At 36.3% G+C, this 16,053-nt stretch overlaps 1 protein-coding gene across 2 annotated transcripts in view; it reads right to left on the bottom strand.

Annotated features, from left to right (window-relative positions):
* Positions 1-11,492: 11,492 nt before the first annotated feature.
* The window catches only part of LOC101046111 (histone PARylation factor 1), a 45,240-nt gene continuing 40,679 nt past the window's right edge, over positions 11,493-16,053 (bottom strand). For both annotated transcript variants that reach the window (XM_003928149.4, XM_010338739.3), the window contains exons 7-8: positions 14,282-14,454; positions 11,493-11,735 (exon numbers count right to left, since the gene is read on the bottom strand). In XM_003928149.4, the coding sequence (XP_003928198.1) occupies positions 11,604-11,735; positions 14,282-14,454 (305 nt within the window). In that variant the 3' untranslated portion in view covers positions 11,493-11,603. The remainder of the gene's footprint in view (positions 11,736-14,281; positions 14,455-16,053) is intronic.

Here is a 16,053-nt window from a genome sequence, read left to right as displayed (position 1 = left end):
AAGGTTTGCTTTTTAGATTTAGTTTTGTTTCTTTATAAATATATGAAATATTTCCATGACTCCAAAGTTAAATGTACAAAAGAGGGATGTTCAAAGAAGCCTAGTTTCTACCTCTGTCCCATCCAACCTATTGTGTTCTTCCTCTTATAAGTAATAATTTACATTTTTAACTTTATGGTTTATCTTCTAAATTTTAAAAATATAAGCATATGTATTTATATTCCTGCCTTTTATCATACTTTTAGCTATCTTGCTTTTTTCCTGCATAACACTACATCTATCTCATCCTTTCTTAATTGCTGCAGAATTTTCGTTACATAGGTGTACTGCAATTCATTTATATGATGCTATATTGATGAACATTTAAATGATTTCCAGATTTTTGTTAGGAACAGTGATGATTGAATTCTCTATACATACAGATTTTTACTTGGTACTCTATCAAGCAACTGCTTAAGTGACCTGACTGTGGTGCTGTGTAAGGAATTATAAAGAAAACAGCAGTGACTCAGTCAGAAAATAACTTCATATTATCATGCTTTCTTACACATTACATTTGTTTTTATTGAGGAAAAGCAACATGGAGTTTAGTGATTATTTTTGAAAGAAATAACCTATTTTTAATTCTGAAGAATGGCCAATATCTGTATTTAGTTGCTCATAGGGTAGGAGGAGTAAAATTGCCTCATTCAACTTAGAACTTACTGAGTCATTTTAATGGAGCACTGTCACTTCAAATAGACTCAGTGTTTGAAATGAACTGGGTCATTGAATTTCAGCTGCAACCGTCCTTCAGAACAGTTAGGCACTGAAGTCCTGGGCTGAGAATATGGCTTTTTGAAAGCAACAATCCTAGTAGAACAGAAGAGGTGTGGACTAGTTAGGGATAGGTTTAGAAATACATTCCTAGTCTGAGAGGTGGGACTTACCTTTTTTTGTTTTAGTGAGTGAGATCTGGATCAAATCTATAACTCTCTTGTTAATATCTCCTAACTTCCTACACTATATCTAGTAGAGGACACTTTTGCCTTACACAGTAAAGAAAGAGCCTCTGGAGTCTACCAATGGGATTGGAGCTCTCCAAACCTGCCTATTAAAAGGTCTATAAGTTCTGGGGGTGATCCCTTTGTCCACATGATTATTCTGTAACACATTGTATTTATGGGCATGGCATTATTATACACAGATCCTATCTTTAAAAAAACATTATAATCCACTTAACTGCAGACCAGAGAATGACAGACAATTCAAACCATATTGTCTTACAAAGACATATATAAAAGATAGTTATGTGTACCAATTGAAGTTCAAATTTAATTCAATTTAAAACAATGTAGGTCAGATTTTATGTAGTTTGTAGACCCTTTACACTCATCTCAAGGTGCTTATTAAAATGCAGAGCTTGGCTGGGCACGGTGGCTCACACCTGTAATCCCAGCACTTTGGAGGCAAAGGTGGGTGGATCACTTGAGCTCAGAAGTTCAAGACCAGCCTGGCCAACATAGCAAGGTCCTATCTCATTTATTAAAAGAAAAACTTTTTAATAAAAAATAAAATGCAGATCTTGGGTAAAGACTTGCCATCTGCTTTACAGGTGTAATAACTGTCTATAACATAGTGATTTTGTCCCAAACTTACCTTTTCCATTACTTAGTTCAGAAATTACTGTACCATGTATGGTAAATGAGAAAAAATTGCTAAATTCTAGAATTGTGGCTTCTACTCATAGTTTGAAAAATGAAGCATAAATGTTTCTAATTTCAGATCAACAGCAAAAAGAATGAATCAGCATGGAAAATGACAAAAAGTTTGTATGATGTGTGGTTAGGACGGCTAGTAGTAATACTAACAGGATTGGCATCAGGTAAAGAAAAATTTTCCAGCAATCCTTTTTAAGTTAACAGAGTATAAATCATTCTTCCCTTGTTCCCTCCATTTTTTTTTCAGGTACTGATGGAGTTTAAAAAGCATTTGTTTCTCTTGTTCCAAAAATCTTCTTAAATATAAGACTAGGAAGCAGGTGGCTTCCAAGTCTAGTCTTGGCTCTGTCACTTTACGTGTTTATCCAGCTTGGCTGATCTTTCTGGGCTCAGTTACTATATTTGTAAAATAAGTGGTTTGGATCAGATGATCAATAAAGTATGTTTTGATGTTAACATAATAAATAGCCAATATGTATCGAGTGCTTCCTATGTGTTGTACACCGTTCTAAAAACTTTACATGTATTTAAACCTCACGGCAATCCTATGGCATCAGTGATGTCATTATCGCCAATTTTCAGCGAGGGGACTGAAGCAGAAGAAAAGTAAGTTAGTCTGATTAAGGTCATACAGCTTAGTAAGTGGCTAAGCCAGGATTTGAATTAAAGCTGTCTAGCTCAAGACCCTATCCCCTTCATCACCCTGCTATACGGCATGGCCACAAAGTCCCAATGTATGAGATTTTAAGAAATAGCTGTTGAGGACCTGAAAACAAATATTAAGCCCTGTTATAATCACTTTCAGCTTCCATGATGGAGGATTATGCTCAGAAGACCACAAAATTAAAAATTTTTGTAGAGAATAGAGGGAAGTACTGATAATTCTAATTGGCATGCATAATAATTTTATGGCCTCTGTGTATGTAACCCACTGGTCTTTTTATATGATAAGAAGGACCCAGATTTGACCATCAATTTGTGTATTTTTTATATTCTCACAGTAAAATAATCTTGATATATGGTTTTCTGTAATTTAAGAAAAAAACTATAAATATGAATCCTATGAGTTTTGATAATTATTTCTAACAGACATGAAATTTTAACGAGATTGATATCATTTATAAGTCTGTTAATCAAGTCATGGATTGAAAAGTAGGTTTCAGAGCTGCCTGCCAAGCAGTTGTCTTTTGAAGATATTTCAGTATCTTTTAACACTGTTTTTTGAATCACAATTAATTTGAAGCTTTTTAAAATTCCAAACAAAGATAGAAATTTTGCAAAAAATAACTCTTCAGTTTTAAAATATATGTTTATAACTAAAATGTGAAAATCTTAACTTTATATGTAGTTCTTCAATTACCCTTTATTTAGGAGTCTCCTGCTTTCCACTCGTCTTTTAACTAGATTGTTCTCAGCTCCCAAAAAGTTGACTTATTTTTTTGACCATCTCCAGCATATTTTTACAGGGCATTGGCCGGATTAATAGACATGGCTGCTGACTGGATGACCGGCCTGAAGGTGGGCATTTGCCTTAGTGCGTTGTGGTACAACCTCGAACAGTGCTGTTGGGGATCTAAAGAAACAGTATTTGAAGAGAGGGATAAATGTCCATAGCAGAAAACATGGGCAGAATTAATCACAGATGAGCTAGAGGTAAGTCTTGCTTTGTCTCAAGGTGAATTAATAATTGATATAGCAAAATGTTTCCAATTCCTTTAATTATAGAATTAATTGCATATTAGATGATTGCATCCACATTAAATGGATTTACCCTCAGCACATTGTAGCAAGAAAGAATTAAGTGCAGTATTGTTTCAAGAAGCTTTTGTATTAGTTAACTATGTAGTCATACAACAAATTCCCTGGATTGTGATGCAAATCTATTTAAGCTGTAGTAGAAAAGAAGTGACAGTTACTGCAGTAGGATCTCTATAAAGTTACTAAGAAATCAAGTTATTAAAACTAATATATTACCAAGATTGGGAAGTTTAAATTATGAAAGTATGATTATCACATAATTTAGTAAAATCAACTTTCTAAGTAGAGATACATTGAAGAAAATCAGATGTTTATTTGTGACATAATAGCATTTAAATAATTCATGTACTGTGATCTACAAAGAACACAGTTCCAACTTAGGGTGTTATATATGTATTTTTTACATGACGACATATAGATGTATTTTTTTTAAGTTTTGTTTTAGCTGAACTTCAGAGCTAAAAAGTTGCAGTAAGATGAGGAGTATGCTGTTTCTCACCTGGCTTGAGTTGAGTTTAATGATCTGGAAATTTGCAGCAGAATGAAATCTGAGTTCTGATGCAATTTGTTTCCACCTCTGTTTCCAAAAAATGGTTTGTAGGCAGAGGTTGAAGTATAGCTGAGTTGTCTTGGTAACAAGATTTTAGGGATTAGGAAAAAGATTAAATGGCCTCAAGGCTCCTTGGCATATAGAGGGATTAATTTTTGGATTCTACTTAAATATTTTGTTCATATAAAGTTTTTACTATTGTGGAAATAAACTAGGAGACTTTTACACATTTTACTGAAGTTTCTTTTTTTTTTTTTTCATTTGAGATCGAGTCACACTCTGTCACCCATGCTGGAGTGCAGTGGCACAGTCTCGGCTCACTGCAACTTCTGCCTCCAGGTTCAAGTGATTCTTCTGCCTCAGCCTCCCAAGTAGCTGGTATTACAGGTGTGTGCCACCATGCTGGGCTAATTTTTGTATTTTTAGTAGCGATGGAGTTTTACCATGTTGGCCAGGCTAGTTTGATCACCAGGTCAAACTCCTGACCTCAGGTGATCCACCCACCTCCATCTTCCAAAATGCTGGGATTACAAGTGTGAGCCACCATGCCTGGCCATTTACTGAAGTTTCTTATGGCAAGCATTTGCATTAGAGGTACAATGTAAATTAAAATTAATACTTTTGAATTGTTTTCTTTTTAGGGTCCTGGTTCTTAAATCATGAACTGTATAATGCACATCATCTGGGCTTTCAGTTTTGCCCCTCTTGCAGTTTCCCTGGTAAAGGTATTTGCTCTATATGCCTGCAGCTCTGGAATTCCAGGGGTAAGCCAAGTCATATTTAGTGTCATTAAACATTATTATGATGCGTATCTTTTTACCCTTAGTGACAAAAAAGTAGGCTTTGTTGGAGGGAGGGGCTGGTTTGTTCATGATTTGGAAAAAAGGTCACTGTGGCTGATTGTAGACATTGTTGAAAAATATTGTTCCCCATAGTCATTTAATATTTTACTATGGAGGTTGATTTTTTCCTCTCTCTCTCCACTAATTTAACACATGACTAGGCAAATTTTCAGAAGATTTAGTTAAACATCAAGAGCCTGGAAAAAGTATCCTGTGACCTAATGTTCTTTGATGGATTAGTTCATATTTTGCTGTTATGACCCTGATTTTAATATATTCATTCTCTTTATAATTACTTTTTGATAAGTTAATTATTCTTGAATTTGGCCATTTTATGCTTTGAGAAAGTACTTGATCACAGTGAGTCAATAGTACAACCTTTGGAGTTTTATTTTTCATCACAATAGAGTTATACATAGATTGATTGAACTTGATTTGAACTTATTTATTTTCTCTCTTTTATTTTTCTGTACTTAAATAAGTTACCAACATTTCCTAATGCATTTCTTTTTAAAATGGAATTGTAGTGATCTTTAAGGTCGTATTAAGAATATCTTTCGCCGGGCGCGGTGGCTCAAGCCTGTAATCCCAGCACTTTGGGAGGCCGAGGCGGGTGGATCACGAGGTCAAGAGATCGAGACCATCCTGGTCAACATGGTGAAACCCCGTCTCTACTAAAAATACAAAAAATTAGCTGGGCATGGTGGCTCGTGCCTGTAATCCCAGCTACTCAGGAGGCTGAGGCAGGAGAATTGCCTGAACCCAGGAGGCGGAGGTTGCAGTGAGCCGAGATCATGCCATTGCACTCCAGCCTGGGTAACAAGAGCGAAACTCCGTCTAAAAAAAAAAAAAAAAAAAAAAAAAAATATATATATATATATATATATATATATATATATATCTTTCATAAAAAGCAATATCATGCAGTATATAACAGTTTTCATTCATCCTTCTTGATATATAAAGCACGATTCTGCATTAGTACTCAGAGAAAACATAATATTCTTATTTCTGACACAATGTCCAAAATATATTTAAAACATTATGCTTATTTTTACAACAGAAATATTCAAATTTGCCTCTTTCTTGGTTATGATAATTAAGATCTGTATTCATTTTAACATGGCCTGACATTTTTATTTTATTCCTGAGATTCAGCTGCCGTCTCACCTTTCTTGGGTAGAGAATCAGATTATGATATCAACTTATTATATGTAGCATAATAGGTAAAGTTTTTGAAAAACTAAATTTTTCTATAGGTTGCTAAAATTTGCTAGGTGGTTTTTGTGTGTAAAACAAGAAAATAACTTGGATTCGTTATATTCTCATGCTTCTGAGAGGAAATTAAGCTGCCCTAATCTTTGCTTTGTAGATTAAAACTATTTTGAGTGGATTCATTATCAGAGGTTACTTGGGAGAATAGACTTTAATAATTGAAACCATCACATTAGTCCTGGCTGCAGCATCAGGTTTGAGTTTAGGAAAAGAAGGTCCCCTTGTCCATGTTGTCTGTTGCTGCAGAAATAGCTTTTCCTACCTCTTTCCAAAGTATAGCACAAAGCAAGCTAAAAAAAAGGAAGGTAAGTGTCTTTTGTAGTTAATTTGACTGAAAAAATATCTATTATATAGTATTTAAGTAAATAATTTCTTAGTACAAAAATAACAAATTCTGTACTCATATTACAAATTTTGAGATTAATTTGTGCCTGTTTTACTTTTCCTGAATATAACACCTTTCTAGAATCCATTTCCAGTGTTGCTGTTAGTCTTATATTATAGACAGCTGATGTCCATTGGGTTTTAATTGCATTTCACAAAGATGTTTATGTGTAAATTAATTTTGATTATTTCTAATTTCTCTTCTGGAATGTAACAACTGATCATTTGAAGATATACTTTAGGTAGCCTTGGATATTTGCTGGATTAAAGTAGTGAAAGGAATACAGACTCTTGGCCAGGTGCAGTGGCTCATGCTTATAATCCCAGAACTTTAGGAGGCCAAGGTGGGCTGATCACCTGAGGTCAGGAGTTCAAGATCAGCCTGGCCAAAATGGTGAAACCCCATCTCTACTAAAAATACAAAAATTAGCTGGGCGTGGTGGTGGGCACCTGTAATCCCAGCTACTTGGGAGGCTGAGGTAGGAGAGTCACTTGAACCTGGGAGGCAGAGGGTACAGTGAGCGGAGACTGTGCCACTGCACTCCAGCCTTGTTGATGAGAGGAACTTCGTCTCCAAAAAAAAAAAAAAAAAAAAAAAAAGGAATACAGACTCTTAGAAAAATAATTACAAATAAAACCTTAGTGAAATTATATGTGTAGTTGGCTTCATAGTGGTGGGAATTAGACCATGACCAACTGATAGACTGGGGAGTTAGAGAGAAGACATGGGAAGTGTGTCCTTGGATTTTTCTTTTCCTTTAATTTTATAGTAGAGGTGTTGGTTGGTGAGACTGTAACTTGAGAAGCTGTTGTGTGCGCTTTCAGAATGAGGCTGTCTAGATTGACAGTATTTCAGAGGGTATAAGGTAGTGAAAATACAGGGAATCTTACTAGATCTTCACTTCCCTGCGTATCTTGCTAGGATTTGGCATAGAGTAATTATTTATGGTGGAGCAGTTAGCTCTAAAATTTGAAGAAATGATATCCTATTTAAAAATAACCCTCCATCCCAGTTACTGCTCACATGAGTATATCTGGCAAAAATGTTTTTAACTGAATAGTAAATGTATAACTGACATTAAAATTAAAGCAGAGGAGGAAAAAACAAATCTTAATAGAAGAAATGAATACTTGTCCTTTGCTTAGGGAGCAAGGAAAAGATGCAAGTTAAATTCAGAAAAGCCATTTGGAAAATTCAAGTAACAAAGAATTTTCATCTGGTATGTTTGAATTTCTAAGAAATCATGAAATAAATCGTATCATCTTTCTAGGTGCTATCAGCTGCCTCAGCTGCAGGGATTTCTGTAGTTTTTGGTGTACCAATTGGAGGAGTTCTCTTTAGGTTGGAGGAGGTAGGTGAAAAGAATACAACCATTAAAATTATATGTAATTACCATTACAAATATATTTTAGCACACATTTCAGTTTTATAGGTGATGTAATAGGTAGACTTTGTTTTCAAATTTATTTTTCTAAAGTTGTTTTCCACTAATTCTTTCATAAAAAGTAAATGCTATTCATGTTCTATACCCAGAGGAAATTATTTTTTAGATTTATTATTTGTGTATAACTAGTAATTATTTAAAATCTAACTTTACTTTGTTGACATATTTAAAAGTAAGAAGATGCAAATTTGACTTAATAGAGGACATGTGAAACAATCTATTCTCATTGGCTTATTTGTGTATTTTTAATAGAGAAAGGTTTTGGTCAGACTGTGTTTTATTTTTTTAGATGGGAGTTTTGCTCTTGTTGCCTCAGGCTAGAGTGCAATGGTGCCATCTCAGCTCACTGAAACCTCCCCCTCCCGGGTTCAAGTAATTTTCCCGCCTCAGCCTCCCAAGCAGTTTTTATTTAAAAATTTTTAATCAATTCCTACATTGTATCTTAAAGTTTTTCCCATGTGATTATTTCTAATACAGTTCCTGATGTTTAAGGAAATAATTTTAGTTACTTCAGTGAATTATTTTGTTTTGCCTTCTTATTGGCGTTTAAGACTTTTCTTTTTACATAAAAATGTGACCAGGAATGTTTTCTTTTTAAATCCATTTGTTTTTGACAAATACCAGATGTTTATGTTAATAGAGTATAATGTGATGTGTCTACACATGTATACATTCTGGAATAATCAAATCAGAGTGATTAGCAAATCCCTCAAGTATTATTTCCTTATGGTGAGAATATTTAAAATCCTCATTTTAGCTATTTTGAAATATATAATACATTATTATTAACTGTAGTCACCTTACTGTGCAACATAACACTAGAACTTTTCTTCCTCTGTTAAGGTCAGTGTTTGAGGTAATTCAAAGGTCTTAGGACAGTGCCAAGCAGTTTATAGCAATCTGTTTTGTAGCTTTCATTTTTCCTTGGGTGTTACACATACATGTTTGAGAGCTTATATGGAAACTCTATTATTGAACTCCGAGAGGCAAGCTTAGCTAAATTTGAACTGGGTAATGATTTGCTGTTAAATCCTGATTGGATCAAGGTTCTTCATTCATGAAAGAGCCTAGGCGCTTAAACTGTGTTCTCAGAGAATAGAGGTAGATAGATGCTATCTGGAATCTACTATAGCCATTGAGTGACCAGATCCTAGGTAGCTAATATTTAGTTCACTAGGTTTAAATGGACTATGCCTTCAGTGAAAGAAAAAGGTCTGGCATCTTCCTGTAGGGAGCTTGCTCTTTAAACTGTTCAGTAGTTGGAAGATCGGTACCTCCTGAAGCCCATTAGTAGACCTCTGACAAAACTGGAGTTTGAGACTGGGAATCCACATTTTTTGTTGCTGTCTTTAGGAAATGCCATTCACAACTATATTATCTGAATTATAACCACCATATTCTTAGGGTTTGTGTCCAATTTCTATCTTGGCTCTGATATGCCCAGCTTCCTGAAATACACATTCATGTCAGGTTTCTGTAAGGAATGGATGAAAAGCCAGTTCACCCTTTTTTGTCCTCTTTCACTTGTTTCTTCATATCTTTCTGGAATCCATATTACTGATCATAAGGCATATAAAAATTTTACAAACTACACAGTTGAGACTGTTGAATCATCAAGTGGCAAAATTAAAGGAATCTAATATTTCTAGCTAAACAAATCTTTAAAAATATTCAAATTCATGAATCTCTCATTAAAGTGTTAACATTAGAGGCAGTATTTAGAAATAGTTGAACACCTTAGAAACTAAATTGGAGGAACAAAACTCGAACTTCTAAAATTTTATTTTAAATTTATGATCTAAAATTATTTAAGACCAATGTGCTTTGGTCACCTTTTCTATGTGTGAGCTAATTGTTACTGTAATATTTTAATATAAAACAAGTTAATAGTTCTGATGGTTCTAGGGCCTGGAGCTATTTACCTAACTAAAATGGCAGTTCCTTAAAAGCTGAGACATCTCCATTAGAGCTGTAAAATTTCCTGTACAGTTATAAAAGGGAAGCTGAAGATCTCTTCAGTTTTATTTTGGTTAAGAGATTATACAAAATATGCCTACCTTGAAGAAAGCATCTTACCTGCCTCCAAAGGCAGCATGAGCCATTGGCAGAAAAGGAATAGATTGCGGGTGTGGCAGAGATTTTTGACCCCAGAAGACTTTTTGTCTGAGAAGTCAAGAATCCTTAACTCCCAGGCATCTTACCAGTTTCTCAGCTCTTGACAGTTTGATTCTATCTGGCAGATTCTATCTGGCAGATGTGACAGGGCCTATTTATTCAGTAAGTACAATTCCAAAGGTTTGTGTTACTGAGTGGGCTATATGTCCATCAAATATATGCTCTTAAGAAGCTTGCAGCCTAATTGCGAAGATGAGGAATGCTACTTATATTTTAAATTCTAAATGTTGTCTTTTATACCCTTATATAAAAAAAAGTAAGTACCTCAAATATATTTTAAGGAGACAGCTGACCATAAGAACTTTGGACAACTACTGGCAAGTTATTTGAGTAAATGAAGTCAATCTTACAAAATGTGGAGGTTTAACTAGATGAACTGGGGGCTTTTCTATCTTGAACTTCATAGAAAGTACAAAAAAGCTTATACATTCCTCAGCCCCATCTATGAAGTTTGCTATTTTGCATTTCATGGTCTCCCCTCTACTTTTTTTTTTGAGATGGAGTCTTGCTCATTGGCCAGGCTGGAGTGCAATCGTATGATCTCAGCTAACTGCAACCTCTACCTCCCGGGTTCAAGTGATTCTCCTGCCTCAGCCTCCCAAATAGCTGGGGTCGCAGGCATGCGCCACCACACCCAGGTAATTTCGTATATTTAGTAGAGATGGGGTTTCACCATGTTGGCCAGGCTGGTCACTAACTCCAGACCTCAAGTGACCCACCCACCTTGGCTTTCCAAAGTGCTGGGATTACAGGCGTTGAGTATCTGTGCCTGGCCCTGACCTCTACTTTTAAGGTGAGGGACATATCAGGTTTAAGGAAAATCAGGATCCAGTAAAACACAGCTATTCACAGATTTGTACTAAAAATCCAGTGAAATGATTTGCAATGAAAAACTCTGAAATATAAATTAACAGCATACTGATTACTATCTTATGTTAACACTATGTATCAATATACCAGGCTGTATTAGTAAATGACAGACTAAGTTAAGATTGAAAATATCTGTAACAGGATAACTCGACTACTTGCTGGGAGTCACCTGGAGATAGATACTACCCAAAATGCAGGTTGGGTAGGTCACAGTCAGGCACCCTGGGAGAGTGCTGATTGCAGAGTTTCCTTCTGTTCCCCTCCTCACCCACCATAAACCCAATCCTTAAAGCTACAGCTGTTAACCCAAGACTCACTCAGAAGAAATATTCTTAGTTGCCCATATGATAAATACTGATACAAGACTCTGTAAGGATGGTCCGGTTAACCACAGGCATTAGACAGTGGCTTCCTCTGACATATCAAAGGGTGACCATTTAGATGAACTGACTGCCATTTGCTTGCACATTAAAGAAGGAAAACCAGGCAGAAGAACCTTATATTTTTAGTAAATGTTTATTTTTGTATTCCTTAAAAACAAAACAAAAATCACAAGTTTAATATTAGTCCTTTGAAATACTGTACACCAAATAGGCCTCCTTACTCATGCAGAAAGTTGGTCTATGGTCTCTTTACTTCTGTTTGCCAGATGTTCCTCAATGATTTCTGCAAACAGATTCCTCTTCAACAGTTTATAAGCAAGAGGTAAAAGATGACCAGCAACTTTATGAAAATACTGAAAAATAAAAAAATATAACATGAAGCAGAGAACATAGCAGATATCCTAGTAAGTAGCAGAAAAAATATCAAAAAAAAAAAAAAAAAAAAAAAAAAGGACTTGTTTAACAAAGGCTACTTCCAAAATCATTTTAGCTACACTCTCAAGTGATAAGCGAACACAATTTAGAGACAGGCACCTGTCATTCTAAGAGGCAATCTTGTTGCTCTAGAAGACTAATGGCATATCTTGAAAATTAAGAAAACTAAATTTGAGTTTCATTCTTCCTTTAGGTTTTATCAATTTTGTATCACCCCAAACTATGCCCATAAATACGTTTTATTCTCTCCAGTGTATTTCCAGTCAAAGTTTAAGCTTATTTCCCTTGATTCTGTAACAATAGCTATGCTGAAAGTGGGTTTTCAGATCGTATTTCCTTTATCCTCAAATTCCTTCTCCCCCATCCCCAACATGTACCACCTCCCAATCCCTGTTAGGAGCCACTGCCTTAAGTTTATCAAAAGATTTTAGATTACTGTTATCTACATATACCACCTTTTTGTTGATCATACATTTAGCCCTTAACATGTGGTAAGTACTGCGCTAATTTTTTTTTTTTTTTTGAGACAGTCTCACTCTGGTGCTAGGCTGGAGTGCAGTGGCACCATCTCAGCTCACTGCAACCTCTGCCTCCTGAGTTTAAGTGATCCTTCTGCCTCAGGTTCCCAAGTAGCTAGGACTACAGCCGCTCGCAACCACACCTGGCTAATTTTTGTATTTTTAGTAGACAGGGTTTCAGAATATTGGCCAGGATGGTCTTGATCTCCTAACCTCATGATCCACCTGCCTTGGCCTCCCAAAGTGTTGGGATTACAGGCGTGAGCCACTGTGCCTGGCCTGTGCTAAATCTTTTTATAACTCTTACACATCATTTCATTCTCACAACAATCAAGTTGCTATTCACTGGTTCGCATCTTATGGCTCTGTTTATTGTTAGGGCCTTTCTAGCAGGTCAAGCACCATTTGGATTGACTGATGACTGTCATTCTGGCTGTTAAAACATTTTGATTTTTACTGATAATTATGAGGTTGGCAAAGAAAAGTTGTATAAGATGGTTTATAGCAGGGTTCTCAAAATGTACAGCCCTGACCAGGAGCATCAACTTTACTTGGTAACTTGTTGGAAATGCAAATTCTCAGGACCTACCCTAGCTCTCAAACTTGGGGAGAGTGCCAGTGTGGGTTTGGACAAGCCCTCCCGATGACTGATGCACGCTAAAGCTGGAAAGCTACTGGTTTAGTCTTGCTCTTTCCCCTGTGGTCTGTAGAGCAGCAGCATTACCAGCACCTGGAAGCATGACAGATACGCAGTCTCCGATCTAATCCTGGACCTACCAATAGAGTGCATTTTAACAACATCTGCAGGTGAGTCACATGCATTTTATAGTTTCAGAATTACTGCACTCATTTAGGCACTGACTTTGGAACCAGACTGCTCATGTCAACCTGGGCAAGATGGCTTGCTTCTCTGTGACTTAGTTATAAGTAGGTTAAATGAGAATTAAATGCTCTGCGAACGGGTGTGCACATGTGCAGACATAGCTTACAGGTAAAGAAATGGATACCAAAGTGCTAGAAAGCTTGCCCAATCTTATACACTGGGGAAGATGTCATTTACAACCAGTTTAGCCCCACGGGCATGTCATGCCTGCTATACCTTATTGTCTCTTTGACTTTCAGGCAACTACGGTTGAGTAAGCACAGGTTTAGCTATTAAGTAAAATTTTCTTATTAATGAGCAATTAGTTAATGGTAAAACAGCATCTCTTACAAAGCTTAAACAATTTTTTTTTTTTGAGACGGAGTTTTTGCTCTCGTTACCCAGGCTGGAGTGCAATGGCGCGATCTCGGCTCACCGCAGCCTCCACCTCCTGGGTTCAGGCAATTGTCCTGCCTCAGCTTCCTGAGTAGCTGGGATTACAGGCACGCGCCACCATGCCCAGCTAATTTTTTGTATTTTTAGTAGAGACGGGGTTTTACCATGTTGACCAGGATGGTCTCGATCTCTTGACCTCGTGATCCACCCGCCTCGGCCTCCCAAAGTGCTGGGATTACAGGCTTGAGCCACCGCGCCCGGCCTAAAGCTTAAACAATTTTTAAAGTGTATTTTTCATCTAAGATTTCAAGCACAATAACAAATACCCCCACCACAATGGAAACAAAATGGAGCCTAAGGTGTGTGCACACATCCCCATATATAGCCCCAAATCTATACACACAGCAAGAAGGCATATCCCTATAATGTGCCTAATAAGTAAATACACTTTAAGCTTGAATGCAAATAATCTTAGTTATTACATTTGCTAGAATATAAGATGAATTTCAAATATTTTTAGGACATCTGCTTTAAAAAAAAAATCACTTCAAAAAATTCATTTTGAAATACAAGCTGAATATCTTAGCTCTGCTGGAATCTGGGGGTATAAATGTGCATGTATTCATGTGTGTTGGGGGTAGAGGAGGGAGTTGGGGCAGTGGGTGGCAGGTGGAGTTTTTTTACTCACATGTGAGCCATAGCAAAAGAGGTCCATTCCCAACTCAAGCCCCATGCCATAATCACATTCATCATTAGCAAACTGCACAAAAGTCATCATTTCCTCAATGGGAGCAAAAGCTTTTAGTCTCTCCTCGTCACTTGCAGCCTCAACTATTGTCTTGCAAATTCTCTTGAGGTCGGCTGAAAGAAATCAGTGATACAGAAGATTATCTACACAGAGAATAAATTAGTTTTCAAAGGTAAGGAGACTTAAAGAGGATTTTTCCTCCGAAGACTTTCTGTACTAGTACAACTTGTGCTACGTAGGGTAGTAATCTGCAGCACTCGGAATGGCAATCTGATAATTTTTCTACTTGGGATTCAAGCTTAAATACAACAAAGATTTCTTTATTAGCGACTATTTCACAGGATTTAGTTAGTCTTTTTTTTTTTTTTGAGATGGAGTCTTGCTCTGTCACCAGGCTCGAGTACAGTGGCACAATCTTGACTCACTGCAACCTCTGTCTCCTGGGTTCAAGGGATTCTCCTGCCTCAGTCTCCCAGGTAGCTGGAAAATACAGGTGCATATCACCATGCCCAACTAATTTTTCTATTTTTAGTAGAGACAGGGTTTCACCATGTTGGCCAGATGGTCTGAATCTCTTGACCTCAGGACCCACCTGCCTCAGCTTTCCAAAGTGTTGGGATTACGGGTGTGAGCCACTGTGCCCAGCTACAGTCATGATTTTTTCAAAGTCTATTCCATGATGGCAATGATGATTTTACATAAGCTTTAAAGATTCAGCAGACTAGTCCAGGAATTGGCAAACTTTGGCCAAACCTGGCTTACCCCGTTTTTAACTACCCTCAAACTAAGTATTTTTAATTTTTAAATGGTTGAAAAAGAAAACAATGGGATAGATTATGTAGCCCAGAAAGTGTAAAACATTTACTTTCTGGCCCTACATGGAAACTTTGCCAGCCTGGTCCATGAACTATATAGTTGCCTCTGCATCTGAGGGTTCTACAACCTAGGATTAAACCAACTACAGATTGAAATACTCAGGAAAAAAAAAATATGGATTTAAAAAATACAGTATAACTATTTACATAGTGTCTATGTTATATTAGGTATTCTAAGTAATCTAGAAATGATTTGAAATATACAGGAGGATGTGCAGAAGTTATGCAAATAGTATACCAACTTATATAAAAGGATTTGAGCATTAGATTCTGGGTATCCTTCGAGGTCCTGATACTAAGAGACAACTGGATTAAAAAAGATCGAAGTAGGCAAAATTTGTTATTTTTGTCCTGTTCTACCTTAGTTGTTAGAAAATTACTGACCTGTGATAAATGAAAACCAAAAAAAGACAACAATGTAAGAGACAAGAAATCACTGCAGAATTAAACCTTTAACTAAAACCTTCACCAAAGTGGGAGAAAAGTAGCCATGGTAAGTGTGTGTTTGGGGTAAGAACAGAGAGACTATGTCTGATAACTACCTAAATATATTTTTAAAAATTAACATTAAAATTTTGGCTTTCAAGATTTTTTTTCATTCTTTCTGGATGTTAATGTGCATCAGATCTAGGGATGCAAATGAGATGGAAGTATGAACAATATCTAATTAAGACTTCCTTTTTACAAATTGTATGTCCTTTGACTAACTGTACTTCTTTGAATATAATGAAAATAATGGATATTATTCAAACAAACCAACCTTATCTATCCTCCCTATATTCTTAGCAAAGTTTCCAGGCATCTAGAAATCCCTGGTTTTCTTGATGACCAGGTGCA

This window comes from Saimiri boliviensis, chromosome 2 (assembly GCF_048565385.1).
Source record: "Saimiri boliviensis isolate mSaiBol1 chromosome 2, mSaiBol1.pri, whole genome shotgun sequence".
NCBI classification, from domain to species: domain Eukaryota; kingdom Metazoa; phylum Chordata; class Mammalia; order Primates; family Cebidae; genus Saimiri; species Saimiri boliviensis.
This window is presented reverse-complemented; position numbering and strand designations above follow the sequence as displayed.